The sequence below is a fragment of the Montipora capricornis genome, chromosome 10 (assembly GCF_036669925.1).
Source record: "Montipora capricornis isolate CH-2021 chromosome 10, ASM3666992v2, whole genome shotgun sequence".
NCBI classification, from domain to species: Eukaryota; Metazoa; Cnidaria; class Anthozoa; order Scleractinia; family Acroporidae; genus Montipora; species Montipora capricornis.
The window spans coordinates 25133388-25148185 of record NC_090892.1 but is presented as its reverse complement, the minus strand read 5'-3'; the positions used below and the strand labels follow the sequence as shown (position 1 = coordinate 25148185).

The 14798-nt window shown below is 40.0% G+C and overlaps 2 protein-coding genes across 2 annotated transcripts; one reads left to right on the top strand and one right to left on the bottom strand.

Annotated features, from left to right (window-relative positions):
* Positions 1 to 2553: 2553 nt before the first annotated feature.
* Positions 2554 to 6393, top strand: LOC138019139 (M-phase phosphoprotein 8-like). Its single transcript, XM_068865809.1, has 5 exons — positions 2554 to 2974; positions 3471 to 3524; positions 3955 to 4017; positions 4353 to 4940; positions 5395 to 6393. The coding sequence occupies exons 1-5, from the start codon at positions 2569 to 2571 to the stop codon at positions 5397 to 5399; spliced, it is 1116 nt and encodes a 371-aa protein (XP_068721910.1). The 5' UTR covers positions 2554 to 2568; the 3' UTR covers positions 5400 to 6393.
* A 7576-nt stretch (positions 6394 to 13969) lies between these two features.
* On the bottom strand, positions 13970 to 14497 carry LOC138020514 (uncharacterized). The gene has a single exon (XM_068867489.1). The coding sequence runs from the start codon at positions 14495 to 14497 to the stop codon at positions 13970 to 13972; it is 528 nt and encodes a 175-aa protein (XP_068723590.1).
* Positions 14498 to 14798: the final 301 nt, after the last annotated feature.

The window sequence follows — 14798 nt, the reverse complement described above, 5'->3', positions numbered from 1 at the left end:
CAACAGTTAGTCTTGTATCAGGAGTAAAGAAAAAAAAATGAAGTCCATCAAGCTAACTTTACCAGGCCACCTAGGAAATTATTATTTCTCAAAAATCTAAAAAAAAGTTTAAATTGTAAGAAAGTGGTCACCTATCTGAAAAACAGTTGCCAATGAAAAGATTCTAAATACAATAAGCTTACCAAAAAACTTCAAACATCAACGGCTGATACTCTAACAAAGAAAGCAATAATTTTAATTTCAGAGTATTTTAATATCAAGTATGTGAAACATTAATTACGGAACCATCTTAAATCCAGACTGACATCATATTCTGAAAGAATTGCGACATTTTGAAGCTTTGCATTAGACAAACTTTAAATGTTTCTCCCTTTCTTATTGCCGGAACAATTTGTTTGCCTTGTGGGGAGTATACATTGTTGGTGCCACGTGCTTTGCATATTGACGTGAAATTCACTTCATCGGCAATGCTCTCAAACTAAAGTGAAACATTTTTGATATAAGAATCATGTCTTTTCAGGTGACAAAGATGACTTTTCTGCTCTGAGGAGACTGGTAACAAGTGTGATAGATGAGAATGCCTTAGCCTCAAAGGTATCCATACACAATTTCAGCTCTCTTAGTTGTGCACAGCACCATCCCCTTGTTTATATGATGTGGCCTTCTCCTAATAAAGGCTACTGTGGTCATCACCTATTAAAGATTTGGGAAAAGGTGCGCCAGGATTGTGCCACCAGGAAAAAGCCTCTGAATTTGGTTGGGCATTCCGCAGACTCTGCAGGATTTTCCCTTTCTGCTATGGTTACATTGATGACACCAACTCCAGCAACTGTGGCTGATGAAATCATGTACTTGGGCCTCAGTATTCCAGACGAGAAATTTGTTGCTCCATATTTCTGGTCACTCCCAAGTATTGCTTACTCAGATTACGACCACTTAAGAAGGACACTACTACGTAATTTGAAATATGAAACCTATGAACTGACTATGTACAAAGATTGCACTGGGGCCATGGTTGCCACCATTAATCACCTGCACGAACTTATGGAAACATGCCTTAAACAAGGAGAAACTGTACCCTTTTCTGCTCAGGACCTGGTTCTGATAAACTTCTTTGACCAGCCACCAGACACCGCCAACAGAATATTTTCTCTGAAAGTCGCTGGTATGCTTGAAAGCCAGGTGAGAGGCTCACAGGCTACATGCCTTTACATCATTGCAGTCTATCATCTAACAGAACCCTTTTATAAAATAGACTTTGGCACACCAGAAGACATTCAATCAGCGGTGTCAACAGGAATCTCGATTTTTCGTTTGTGGCGCAGATACCTTGAGTTAAAAAAATTGCGTCTACATGCCCTCCCCAACGCATCAAAAATAAAGGAAAGAAGAGGACATTTTCTGACTTATGGTGCATACACAACTGCTGAATTGATTTTCTCTGCTGCATCACTGCACTGTCTTGCTATGTATCTACACTTTAAAGAATATGGTCCATCATTGTGTTCACCTCACCGTTCTGGTACAATCTCCACTGAAAAAGTCATTGGTCAGTTACAAGGGAAAACTACCAACATTCAATCGCTGGATACATCACCACCTTTTTCTGACATGTTGCATCGTTCCAAGGACCTACAGTTTATAACAGAAGCCTTAAATGAATTGTCTACCTATGAAGGAGTCAAAATACCATCAACTAGCAATCGAAAGACCTCCCATTTCCGCACTCAAAACTCTGCAACCTCAACAAATTATCACTACCCTAGTACTTACTTAGAGATCCTTACAAGACAGCAGCAGATGCACAAGAAGGGTGTAAAACAGGCACAAGAACTTGTGAGAAAGTTTCTTCCTGAGGAGTTTTCAAATCTCTTAGAGTCCAACCAGGCATGGGATTGTCCATACTTTTTTCAAAAGCCAGCAGGCATTAAGTTGGTAAAAACTGGCCCTCCACCTTCAGAATACAACAAACTTTGTGTGTCGCTATCCTCAAGTGCAGATTCAGAAGCAGTCATGAGAGACATTGAGTACAACGATGCAACTGACATCCCCGAAAATTCAACTAAAGATATGGCAGACAACGAGGAAGATGATAGCATACACATGACCGATGACAATGTTGAAAATAGTGATAGTGATAGGGAAGATGAAAACCCTACTGAAGGTGTCCCACCCAACATGAAATGGTATATTGAGAAAGATGGAAAGAATGTGCACATCTCAAGAGCTCTCAAGCTGCTGTTGCCTAGAGAGTACATTTCAAAGGAAAGATCAAGGAGACATTGGGTGGGGAAGTCCCTTATCCAAGCTTGGAAAGAGATAGATGATAGTCATGATGTGATCAGGTTCAGAGACATTGCTATCAAGAACAAAGACAAGGTGGAGTTTTTGCACATTCTTTCAATACAATCAGAAGAAGGAAAAGAACAGTTAAGTGCAAGTTCAAAAGCCAAGGGATCAATAAGAGGTCGACCATATACAGAAGTCAGCGATGGTAAATTTGATGTACCCTACAAAATTTTATTGACGAAATGGATTCCCCTTCATAAAGTACTCTGTGAAATTGAAATGGTGAAGAATGATGATGGAACATGTTCATTATCCGAGGATAGCAAAGCCAACCTGCAGTCCAAAGAAAAAGCTACCCCACCAACAATTCCCATTGTGGAAGATCGTAATCAAGATGATGATTACTATGAAGTGGAAAAAGTGTTGGAAGTAAGACTCAACAAGCAGTTCCACTCAGAGGAATGCAGAGTGAGGTTTAAAGGATACACATCTGAGGATGACATGTGGCTTCCAAGCTTTGCCTTTAAAGAGCCAGTGACCTTCAATACAGTGTCAAAGAGGGGTCGAATCAGGAAGCACACAATGAAGGATGATTCAGCACCTCTAGATATCCCAAGAAGAAAAAGAGAACCTCTCACAGAAAAAACAAGTCTGAAAAGGAAACATTTCAGAGGGCCTGCTGCAGGTAAATAGTTCCTTGTTTATTACCTTCATGCCCACCAAAGTCCAAATTGAGTGCATATAGAAGCTGACTTGCAGGAACATGTATATCAAAGGTCTCTTCCTGAGAAGACTAGGCATGACCAACTATACAACAAATGTACTTTCCCAAGTTTCAGCCTGTCCCATCTACCAGTAATCATGGCCGTGTATCATCATCACTTTGTGTATCATTGATTTTGATCTCACCATAGAAGCCAATTCCCAATATGTAGTCTTTTGATCACATGACCATTTACTGCAACAGAGAGGAAAATGTGTAGTAAATCAAGTTTAATTCACAAAGGAACCTTTGGGTGATATTTCCAGCGAAATGCTGTTAACCCTAATGCTCTTGTCATGATATTGCTACTTCTGGTCGTGTATCAGGACATTATCTTGGGAAAACGCAAAATTATACAAGTTTATCCTCACTCAACTGGACGTGTATCTCTAGAAATCAATTGTCTTTCTGAATTTAGGAGGAAAATGTGAAGAGCAAAAGAAAAATCGCATGAAAGTGGACTCATCTCAAGGTACATGTACATAATCAGCAGTTCGTATTACCATAATTACATGTATTGGTTGCATTGAGTTAATCAAGTTTTTTTCCTGATTGACTGGCTGAATAACTGATGTTTTTATACACTGAAAGCATCATCAATATGGTTTACCCTCAAAACACAAGCAAAAACCAGGACACATTTTAGTCCCACCAGGGTTTCCCCTTAACTAAGCACTTAAGTGGAGAAACTGAAAAGAAACTGATCGAAAATCGGTTGGCTAGGGTCAACTTCAGCATGAGCCAACATTGTGTCATTGTAATAGAGTTTAATGAGATGAAAGGTGTCCTCTTGCTTTAAACTATTTTGTAGAAACTCGGAAGAATTACAGGTGATGCTTCACACTGATATTATTGTTTATTGATAATTAATAATTTTCATTGTTATTTATTTATTCATTTAGACGATAACATAAACTCGAAGAAAGCTTACAAGAGGAAGAAGTCTCAACAAGGAGTGTCAAAAGGTAATTAACTTATAAAGTTGCTGGTTTCGCCGATAATAATTCTTCTTATGACAAATGAATAATAAGTTATTGTTCAAAATAATGGGCAGTTGAAAAGGAGTAAAATTTAAGCTGCTCTAAACAAAATCTAGATGATTGCTGAATCAATACTCATTGTTATGCCTACTTAGCACATAGAGTTATTGTTCACAAGCATCTGTCAGCATGTGGGTTGTGGGATGAACTGGGACCTTTAACATCTGTTTCATACTGAAGCTTAGTATGCAAATTGACTCCTTGAAATACCTGTAAGTTGCTCAAAGTGTGCTTTGCTCTGCATTTATCCTAACAAACAGACAAGCAATGCAAGAAACCAAGGAGATCAAGAGATGGAAGATACTTTCGCAGGACACTTGGTCAGCGGACAGAGAATGAAGAAGTCTCACTGTCTTCTGAGGATGAGGAGATCTCTAAGGATGAGGAGGTCTTTAAGAATGCATATAAAAAACAGCTGGTCGTCCAGGCATCTAGCCATCAAGGGGACAACAGCCTTGTTTTTCACCACGCAGGCCAACAGTGTGCCGGAATTGCGTTTATATCACTTCTCTACAGCACCATTCATCCAGTTGGTACATGGAGAGAGCAGGACTTGGATAAATTATTGATTGCTGGGGATAGACTCCACTTTTTCCAAGTCTGTTGTCTCAGATATAAAGTTGCTGTGAACCAAAAGCTACATGTGGATGAGTTGCCCAATAAGTTGAGAGCTTTTGGGTATGACTTTCACGTGGACACGGAAATCGTTGGTGGTACCACTATGCAGGAAAGAGAAGACGAGGATGTATTAGAGTTACAGCAGGTGTTGGAAAAAAGTGTCCAACAAAACTCCTTTGGCTTTGTTCTTCGATTTGAGGACTATTGTGTAGCTTGCATTAACAGCTATGGTGAGTGGTTTCTGTTTGACTCGCATGCAAGAGACAAGAATGGGATGGTGGATGGAAATGGAAAGGCTGTATTACTAAAATTTGAAAATTCATTGGCTGTTGCAAGCCATATTAAAGAATTTCAGGGAACAAATTGTGGAACAGACATATCATTCGAGGCCTTAGTATTAACAAAGATGCAACGGAAAAGTTGCACAACTAAAGACGAAATGTGCATCAGTTTTGTACCATCTGTAGTTCTCGTAAGATTTAAATCAAAATACGGAAATGTACAGTTGAACAGTGACAACCTTCAAAATTTAGAACATGGATATTTAATCGATGACAACTTAATGGACTTGGTATTGTTGTATAAGGCTGAGGAGAAGAGTGCTGCCCCAGACTTTTCAGTAGACACCGTATACATATTTAGTGCATGTTTTTACAAAAAGCTTACAGACTTTAATCCAAACAGGATAAGGAATTGGACGAGGCGAGTAAACTTGTTTGACAAAGAGTTCGTCATCATTCCAGTTTGTACTGGAACGCACTGGGTGTTAGTAATTGTTAAAATGAACCAAGGAGATGGTGTATCCATCATGATACTGGACTCAGCAAATAGAGCTTCATCAAGGTCAAGTGCGACACGCCACCCTTCTGTTGAGCGCATAGTGAGAAACTACCTACAGGATGAATGGGTTGCAAAAGCCAAACAGAAGACAAAGACTATTTCGTTTGAAGAATTTAGCTATCCTGATGTGCCTCAACAACCAAATAGCACAGACTGTGGCGTTTACGTCATGAAGTGTTATAGAGAGTTTCTAAATGATCTTCCAGTTGTTCCTTGGCCCCAGTGGAGACCAAGGTTTACTCATGATGAAGTTATGGAACTGCGTACTAGTACAATGTTTTTAATACAAGAACTTGCTTCTAAAGAAAGGTAATGACTCCTGTGAGCTTCCATGTGGGGAGCTTGAGGCTCTGCCAGGGAAAAAAGTAGTGATAGCACTTAAGGGAAATCGCGACAAACAACGTCCTTTCTTTTAATTTCTAACAGCAACGGTCACAGTAACGTGAAACATTGACAAAGCACCGACACGAGACCTTTTAAAATTCAGACAAGCAACATGGGACACCCCCCTGGCAGGGCCTCAAGTTTGCGTTGGTGACAGAGGTTGGAGGTAGAATTCTGGGAATGATCACAAAAGTATCACCACTTTTAAAGTGGTACTACAACCAAAAAAACAATTCTTTTTTTTCTTTGGATTTCAAAACTATGTTAACTAAACACTAACTGACCCAAGTTTTAAGTTCTGATTTTCAAGAGACACCTGTTTATTTTAATTGGAATTTTCTTATTTATTGGTCCGCCATTACTAACTTTAAAATCTTGAGAGAGCTGGATCGAGGAGAAAATGACATCAAAGACTCACTAGTTTAAGAATGCAAAGCGTGTGTATGCGGCCAAATTAATATGCAGCACGGGAGTTTTGGGCTTTCAGCCTTTTAAACCCATGTTTTGCATATGTAATAAATTGCGTTTATACGCTGAAATTTTAAGCTAGTGAGTAAATGACGTCATTTTCTCTAGATCCAACCCTCTGAGGTCCAATCGGCCAGTTTTGAACGTGAGTCACGGCGGACCGTGAAATCCAAAACTTACACTCAAAATAAACAGCCTTTGGATAAAACTCAAAGCTCAAAATTTTGCCAGTTAGGCGTTAAGCAAACACGCTTTCAAAATCTAAAGAAAAAAAGGAAATGATTTTTTAAAAATAGTACCACTTTAAGGTTACAGTATACCTTCAGATTGGCAATTTTCTTCAGATTTGGATTTTTTGGTTAAAGTAGTGATCAAAATGGGATATCTAATGTAAAAAAGAAATTATTAAAAAAGATTGAATAGTGGCGTAGAAATGGCAGTTTTAAGATTCGGACGGAAGTAAAAATCACCCGTGTGATTTACAGTGTTAGCGCTGTTTTCTTGAATCAATTTTTTCATGTGAAGCGGACACTTTAAAGAGCTAAAACTCAAATGGAATTTGCCCGATTGTCCCAAAATTTTGACGGCCACTAGATTAACATATAAACAACAAAAATGTGTGTGCGAATTTTTTATTGCAAATTTTTTTTTTCTCTAAGAGCAATTTTTGTATGAGCACTTTTTAAATACTATTTCAAAAACATACTGTAACCTTTCACTGCAACAGAGTATGGCAAAACGCAGATACACTTTTTTAGCGCTTTTGGGTCGGGAAACGGAGGAAAAAAATAAAAGAGCAAAAAGCAAAATTTGCTTTGACTTGTAGCCTTGAAGAGGTGATTCGGACGATCGCATTAAAAGGTTATGAAACATTCGAGAATTCATTTAACTTCAAAATTTAAGGGAAGAACAAAATAAAATAGCCAAAAGCAAAATTTACTTTGACTTGTAGCTTTGAAGAGGTGATTCGAACGCTCATTATTTTGTCTTGTATAATAATTTTTTGACATGATGTGAAGTTTCATGTAAACAATGGAAAAAAAACACCTCATACGCACTGTAAAAGTGGTTACGCTTTTGGGAACCTTGGTCCAATGGGGGAACAGTGTGTACTCCAAAGTCATTATACCAAAAGCCAATATTAGTGACAAGGCCCATTCACACAAGTGATCAAGCAACACAAGCAAATTTCGTGGTTATGCTTAATTCTCTGTCAGTTTGCAAATGGTGCAGGAAAAAGCTTACACCTTCAAGCGTACATGAAAAGTGCAAGGTGTGCCCAAAAAACTGTAAATATCCTTTCTTTTTTATCGCTGCCTGCATAATTATAGTGTTTTTCTTTGTGCTTGCATCTCAAGTGAATTTATTTATCGCAGTTCATCTGAGCTGTCCGTTGCTACTTTTTTAATTGTGCATGAAAAATAATATTAATACCTCATTTTGGTATGGAAAATATTGTGTGAAATAAAGCTTAGGAGTGGGAAATCCTTGTTGTAGAGTGTTTGCCTTTGTTACCAGATTTTCCTCCAACAACTGGGTGAGCCTTCACTGTAACATTCCTTTTGTCCATTTTCATGGTAGGTTCCAGGGAGGATTTCCTCAAAATACCTTTGAAAATAATAGATTCATGACTAGACTCCCACTCCTACTCCTTGTAAAAGTCACCAGACAGTTTAACTTTGGTACATGTAGTTGCATGCCCAAATTATTTTGAAGTTCAAACTTGAATAAGCCAATGCAATTCTAGGCTGGTGTGAATGGTTCACAAGTCAGCTCACAAGTTGTTTTGACCAATACTGAAACAACCCTAACCCTTTACAAAGACTAACCAGTCTTACTGTAATTGTATTTGAGCCTAAGATTAGCATTTGGAAGGAGTTGTTTCAGAATTGGTAAAACAGTGACCTAACCTGTGTTTTAGAACTGCCGTGATGTTAATAATTGTGATTTCAAATTATTCCATTATTGACCACCCAGTTTCTACAAATGATTTGTGTCTTTCCAATCGTGGCCTAAAGTACATTGTAGTGTCAGCGAGAGAACAATGCAGGACAGCAAATAACTTGCTGGTGTAGGTTATTCAATGAAAGACAGAATTATTAATTTAACTCTTTTCCCAACTACAAAGCTACACGAAATCAGCCATAGCAAAAAAAATGGTTTTTTTAAGTATTTAAAGTTAGGGAGAAAGCAATACATCATTTTAAAGCTAAGATAAGCTTTCCTAAAACATTTTGTCAAAGGAAAATATAAAGGAAGAAAATTGAAAAATAAAATAACACAAAAATCAGTTGTCCTCACGAATTTGGTCATTTTAACGTTGATTACGAATTTGTGGATACAAAATAAAAATCTTTCTCAATCTATCTGCTTTCTTGGACATACATTTGACGGCAAACTGATCAGGCACGAATCCTATTATTTTCGGATTTAATTTTTTCAGCAATCCGATTAGCGATAATATGTAATATGATGATGTAATTTGATGTCAGTGTCAAATTTCCGACCCGTTACTACTGCAACGAGACATCACATTGCCAACAAATTAACCTCTGTTGGCCAAAAACCACCCAAATTACCGATTTCATCCCAAAGGATAAGATAATTCGCTGGGCATGTAGTCAAGGCAAGTATGTAAGATTTGGAGCGCAAACAAGCGAATAGTTTGAGGGGTAACAAAGGCAAAGCTAAGAAAATAATCTTACCTTTTCAGCGATTTCAAGGCTTGAAATTCCATCCCATGGACCAAAATCCTTTTTATCTCTACCGATGTATTTAATGTTATCTTTTGGATGAAAAACGTAAATAAAGCCGCCCCGCGACCGAAACAAAATCTCATGGCTTCAAATGGCCTGAAGTGAAATGCCCTTCATGTAGGCGTAACAAAAGCTACAAAGACGAGATTTCAAGGAAACTGAGACCATGGGCCCATTTCTCGAAAGTCCCGAAAACTTTTCGGGCCCGAAAAGTCATTTGTGAAATTGTCAACCGCTTGTTTTGGAAAGCCGATCTTTTAACGTGTTTTTAAGGTAACCAAAAGAAAAAGGCCTGTGAAGTTTGACGACTTAAATCCTCTCCGTTCTTAAGATACAAATGGAATTGTGACACACGAAAACGGCCCGTAAAGTTTCGGGACTTTCGAGAAACGGGCCCCATATCTCCCCAGTGAACACGCCAAATTTGAAAGTGGCGGCCGAATCACCTTCAGCTAAATTCTGGAATTGCACCGACCAGCGGTCTGGGTACACATGGGTATATAGAGTTAATTATTTAAATGTATTATAATATACGCGTGGGAATACATTATAATTTAAATACACTATAATAGGGGATACATGAAGTACCTAGGTAAAAACATTGGTTTGGTGTTGGGGCTCTCATTCTCGCGGGCTCAAATTTGTAATATCTGTACAAGTGAATGACGGGAACTTCAATAGATCGGTGCAATTCCTGTATTTAGCGGCTCCGAATCCAACAAGAAGGTACTTGAGTGTACCAATTTCAACTAACAATAATAAAATCCAGCCAGGTTTTCAACAATATACTACGCTTTGCAATAAGAGCTTAAAGACTTCGTGTGCTTACCTTGAAAACCCTCTGCTTTCTAGTCCATTCATGTCATCAGGGTAATCGTGTTAAGCGCCGAGGACACACTATGAGTATGAATTTACTTCACGTTTCGCAAATTCTTTTCCTGGCACTTCGTGCACAATGAGACGAAGTTCATACAATCAGAAATAAGTCGTCCCCATCCAATCTCTTCACGTGAAAAGACCCACCGAACCCATGCATGATAAAATTTTCCAGCTGAGTACAAATACACTACTCATTACCCAAGATGGACCAGATTCATGTAAATGATTCACATTCCTATGGTGCCACGCGCTTTGAGCTCGGTTGAACGCGAGGGGCCTGTGGAGGAGCCGGCTACAAATGGACCACAAATGGGAGGTCGATCATCTCCCCACAATCTCTCCCCACCCCTCTGAAAGGAGAAAACCTGGGAACGAGGGATGATGAGATTTTGTAACGCTGCCCTTCTCCCCACTACTAGCGCGGTCGCTCGCTCTCAGCGCTCTTCTCCCCACGATATCATTCTCCATAGATAACGGGATCTAAATGTGGAAAATGAGAGCGGAAAATGTCGGGGCGAAGCCACGAAAACGCACGGCAAAATATCTGTAATGCAACATTCAAACAATACAAATGTTACATTAGTCCCAGCTATAACGCGCGCTTGTAATAATAAATGACGTCGGCCGCTTGCCGTCCATCAGCACATCACGCAGAGTGCTGGAGTAGCTCAACCGGGAGAAACTTGAGGCAACCTCAATCAGCTCAATTCAACGGTTGGGGTGGTCTCGATTGACGTCTTAAACGGGTATTTGAGCTTCCAGAAGCTATGGGAAGGAATCAAACTTAGAAATAAAACTAAAGTTGTGTAACCGAATTTCGAATTTTTCAGGAGACGAGCTTGCGAATGAAATCTCGAAAATCCTAGGTGAACATAACGTGACACAAATAAAAAAAATCGAAAATCTTAGGTGACCAAAATAGCCAAACGAATTTGTTAGTGGTTCTTGATGTATCGAAAAGGTATCGAAATTCCTAGGCAACCTCGAAAAGGTATCGAAATTCCTAGGCAACCTAGACCTCTCCGAACAGATATTTCGCAGAAAACCATCGTTGGGTGCCCCTGAAAGTAGATCTTAGTAAGTACTCTTGGTATCCAAAAAGAAAATTGGGGGTAACCATGCATATTTGAGGGATAATTAAGCTTCAATTCGCGAAAGAACGCCATACATTGCCTTGCATTTTAATGCTTTTTACAAATATTATTCATCAATTATCTTTGAAAAATGCGTGGTTACCCCCAATTTTCTTTTTGGATTTCAATAACACTTGGTAAGATCTACATTTCCTGCATAATCATAAATAAATTAGTAGGCACCGTCCTTAACAACCTAAATAGCCTAAATTTCTGTTAATTGCCATTCATGGAAGAACCTGTTTGGGCTAAATTTTAAAATGGAAGGTTCTTACTCGCGGGGTTTTACTGTATATGAAATTTCATAGATGTGAAGTGCGGAATAAACATGAAATGAAAGTTGGAAAGATCAAACCTAAAAAATCCAGGCTTGAACGGGATTTAAAGTCCGAGTTACCAAGCAATTGCGCTTCGCGCGCATGCACTGCTCTGCCAACTGAGTGATAAAGCGAGGTCATCGAAGCTGATCAATTGCGATTTGAAGTTATATCGCGTCAGTGATGAATGAAACATTTTTTTGAATATTTGAAATATCATATTTGTGAAGTGCGGGATGACGATGAAATGAAAGTTCGAAGGATCATCGCAGTCAGATAAACAACTTGAAAAACATCCAGACTTGAACGGAATTCGAACAAATGACTGCAGGGTCATCATGAGGCCGCTTTACACTAACACAAAAATCTGGCACGTCACTCCGAAATCTCGTTGCCATACCTACAGTCTGTGATTCCTTGGAACAGTACATGAATATACAGAACTAAAGCGGATCCCCCCACTCACAATGCTGTTTGCACGCAAGTCTCTGAGCCCTTTTGGCAAAACAACATTTTAGGAGGGCAAGGTATTGCAAAATGTCTTAACAAGTTTGTCCGAGGCTGTACGTTTTTCGAGCACGACACGGTACAATTTTCGCCGGCGTGTAAACAAAACAAACAGAAGGTATATTAGTCACCCGTGTCAAGCATCATAGGGATACCGTGCACATCTGTGGAGGTGTGCTCGGCACTTCAAATATTGGTACCGTGTCGCTATTTTGAGTGTCCCGTATCAATTTTGTGCGTGAAATGGGTTATGGTTTCGATGATCTCTGAAACGTCGATTACCTTTTTTTGTTAGACCATCTCCCGAGATATTATGTTTGTGTTTCCTTTTTGCAGGCATTCTACTTCGTTTCCATTGTAGCGATGTCCTACGCTGTGGCGTTTGTGCTGGCTGTTTGTGTGGAGTTTCCTATGATGCAGTTGGAGAACGCGTTTTTCTTTAGAAATAAGAAGTTGGGCATGTAATGCCAATCAAGTTGAAACGCATGCGCAGATCTTTACTTCAAACACTGGTAACCCATGACATCTCCCTTTATTTGTATCATGTAAAAAAGCGTAAACTGGCCTACCCGACCTGTAAGCAACCTGAAGAAATGTCATCATTTAGTGGTTTCGGCTGACTCGACATCGCTATCAGCATCTTGTTTCATCCAACTCTCAGTTTGTCCACTGTTGCAGTTTTCCTCAAGTGATTTAACAAAAAGCCGAAGCCTGGTGGCCCAACGAGGACTTCTGGTTGATTTTTTAATTGTTATTTTCTCAATTATTGTTATTTAATCATTTTTATTTCTTTTATTTGTTTTTAAATAAAATACTATTGAGCAGCACACAGCAGCAAATCTTGTCATCTTGTCAGTTTCATTTTCTCCGACCGGTTTCGTCTGGACCACTAAAACTTCGTCAGGGAGTTTAATTGGACAAGATGGTACATGGAACTTGTTTTATACCTAAGTTACAAAGTAAAAATCACGTTCCAACAAGGGTGTGAACAGCGAAAGACACCCACAGAACACTAAGTGCAGGATATGACCAAAAATCTTCATGGTATAATGTAAAATTATCATTTGGGGCTCACGGATTATGGTTTTGGTCATCTTCCAGGATTCTGCGCCATACAGTAGAGTGCTTAAGACATTGCTTTTGAAGAATCGGATCTTTGTCTTCTGGGTGATGTTCTTGGATCGACAAGTGCCTCGAAGCGAGGCAAAGCCCTGGCTTTCCTTTGAAATCCGGACTATGATCTCTTCTTCTCCATTTCCGCTGGTGGACACCTTAGATCCCAGTTAGGTGAAATGTTCAGCCTCATCTACTACTTCCCCATTCACCATAAGTACCTTGTCTTCTTACTGTTGATCTTCAGGCCTAAGTTCCCTGCTGTAGTTGCCCTGCATGTCCTGGTGTCGGTGGGCGAGCAGCGCAATAAGGTCTTCCAAGACACTGGTCAATGTCCATCTAATCCCTTTTCTTCCACTACTAGTCACTTGTTTCAAAACCCAGAAAGGGGGTGAGAATACACCTTTGTTTCACACCCGTGGTCACGCTTAAGGCGTCTGTAAGCGCTGCATTGCAAATAACCTGGGACTTGAATTCAAGGTAAAGCATCTTGATGACAGTTACCAGCTTTGGTGGAATCCCATAGTGCCTTAATATCTTCCCCAGGGTATCTCGGTGAATGCCGTCAAACGCCTTCTCAAAGTCAATAAAGTTGGGATACAGGGGAGCATTCCATTCCTTGCTCTGCTCTAGAATTTGCCTCAGGGTGAAGATGTGGTCAGAGCACGAGCATCCAGGGCGGAACGGCTTGCCTGTTCCTGCCTGATGTACTTACTCGTCCATTTGTTTAGCCAGTCTTGTCTGGATGATCTTGTTGAAGACCTTGCTGGTAAAGGCGAGCCGAGTGACGCCTCTCCAGTTGTTGCAGACACCCAAATCACCCTTTTTGGGTAATTTTACAATGAGTCCGATCTTCCACGCTTCAGGAATCGCTCTCCCATATCTCTCTGAATATGCACATCAAAAGGCGTGGTGTTTCAGTTTCTTCAGCCTTGAGCATTTCTGCTGTCATTCCATCTGCTCCACCTGCCTTCCCGCTCGTCATCGCTTTGATGGCAGCTTTCCCCTCTTCCACGGTAGGTGGATCTATGCAGATATCCAATTCCTCTACTGCCGGTGGAATCTCAGCTACTTGTTCAGGTTCTGGCCTATTTAGAATGCTTCCAAAATGTACCTTCCAGTGTGCAAGCTTTTCTGCTTCTTTCGAAAGAACATTGTCATCTATGCCTTTTACAAAGATATCGTTGTTTTTAAAACCATTATTTAACATGATGTTAATTCTATATAGGGTCTTCAGATCTTGTCTACCAGAACCCTTTTCTGCCTCATCCGCCAGTCTCTCTACAAATTTTTTCTTGTCTAGGTTGGTCATTTTTTTCTCCTCATGGTCCAATTCTGAGTATTTTCTCCTCAGCTGGTCACGGACGCGTTCTGACTGGGTGGAGTTCATTCATTTATTTGACTACTCTCCTTGTTTTTATTTTCTCCCAGGTCTCCCCTTGTATCCATTCCTCCCTCTTCCTCTTTCAAAATCCAAGGACCTTCTCTCCCGCTGCCTTGAATGCCTGATTAAAGGAGTCGACGTTCATCTTCTGTTCTTCCCCCAGGATCTGGAAGCGCTTTTTCAGCTCCTGTCTAAAGGCTTGTCTGATCCGGTCATCTCTCAGTTTACGGGAATGGAGCTGTTCTCCCCTTCTCTGTCCTCTTTGCGCCCTCCGCAGCTTCAGTGAGACAACTGCCACCAGCAGGTT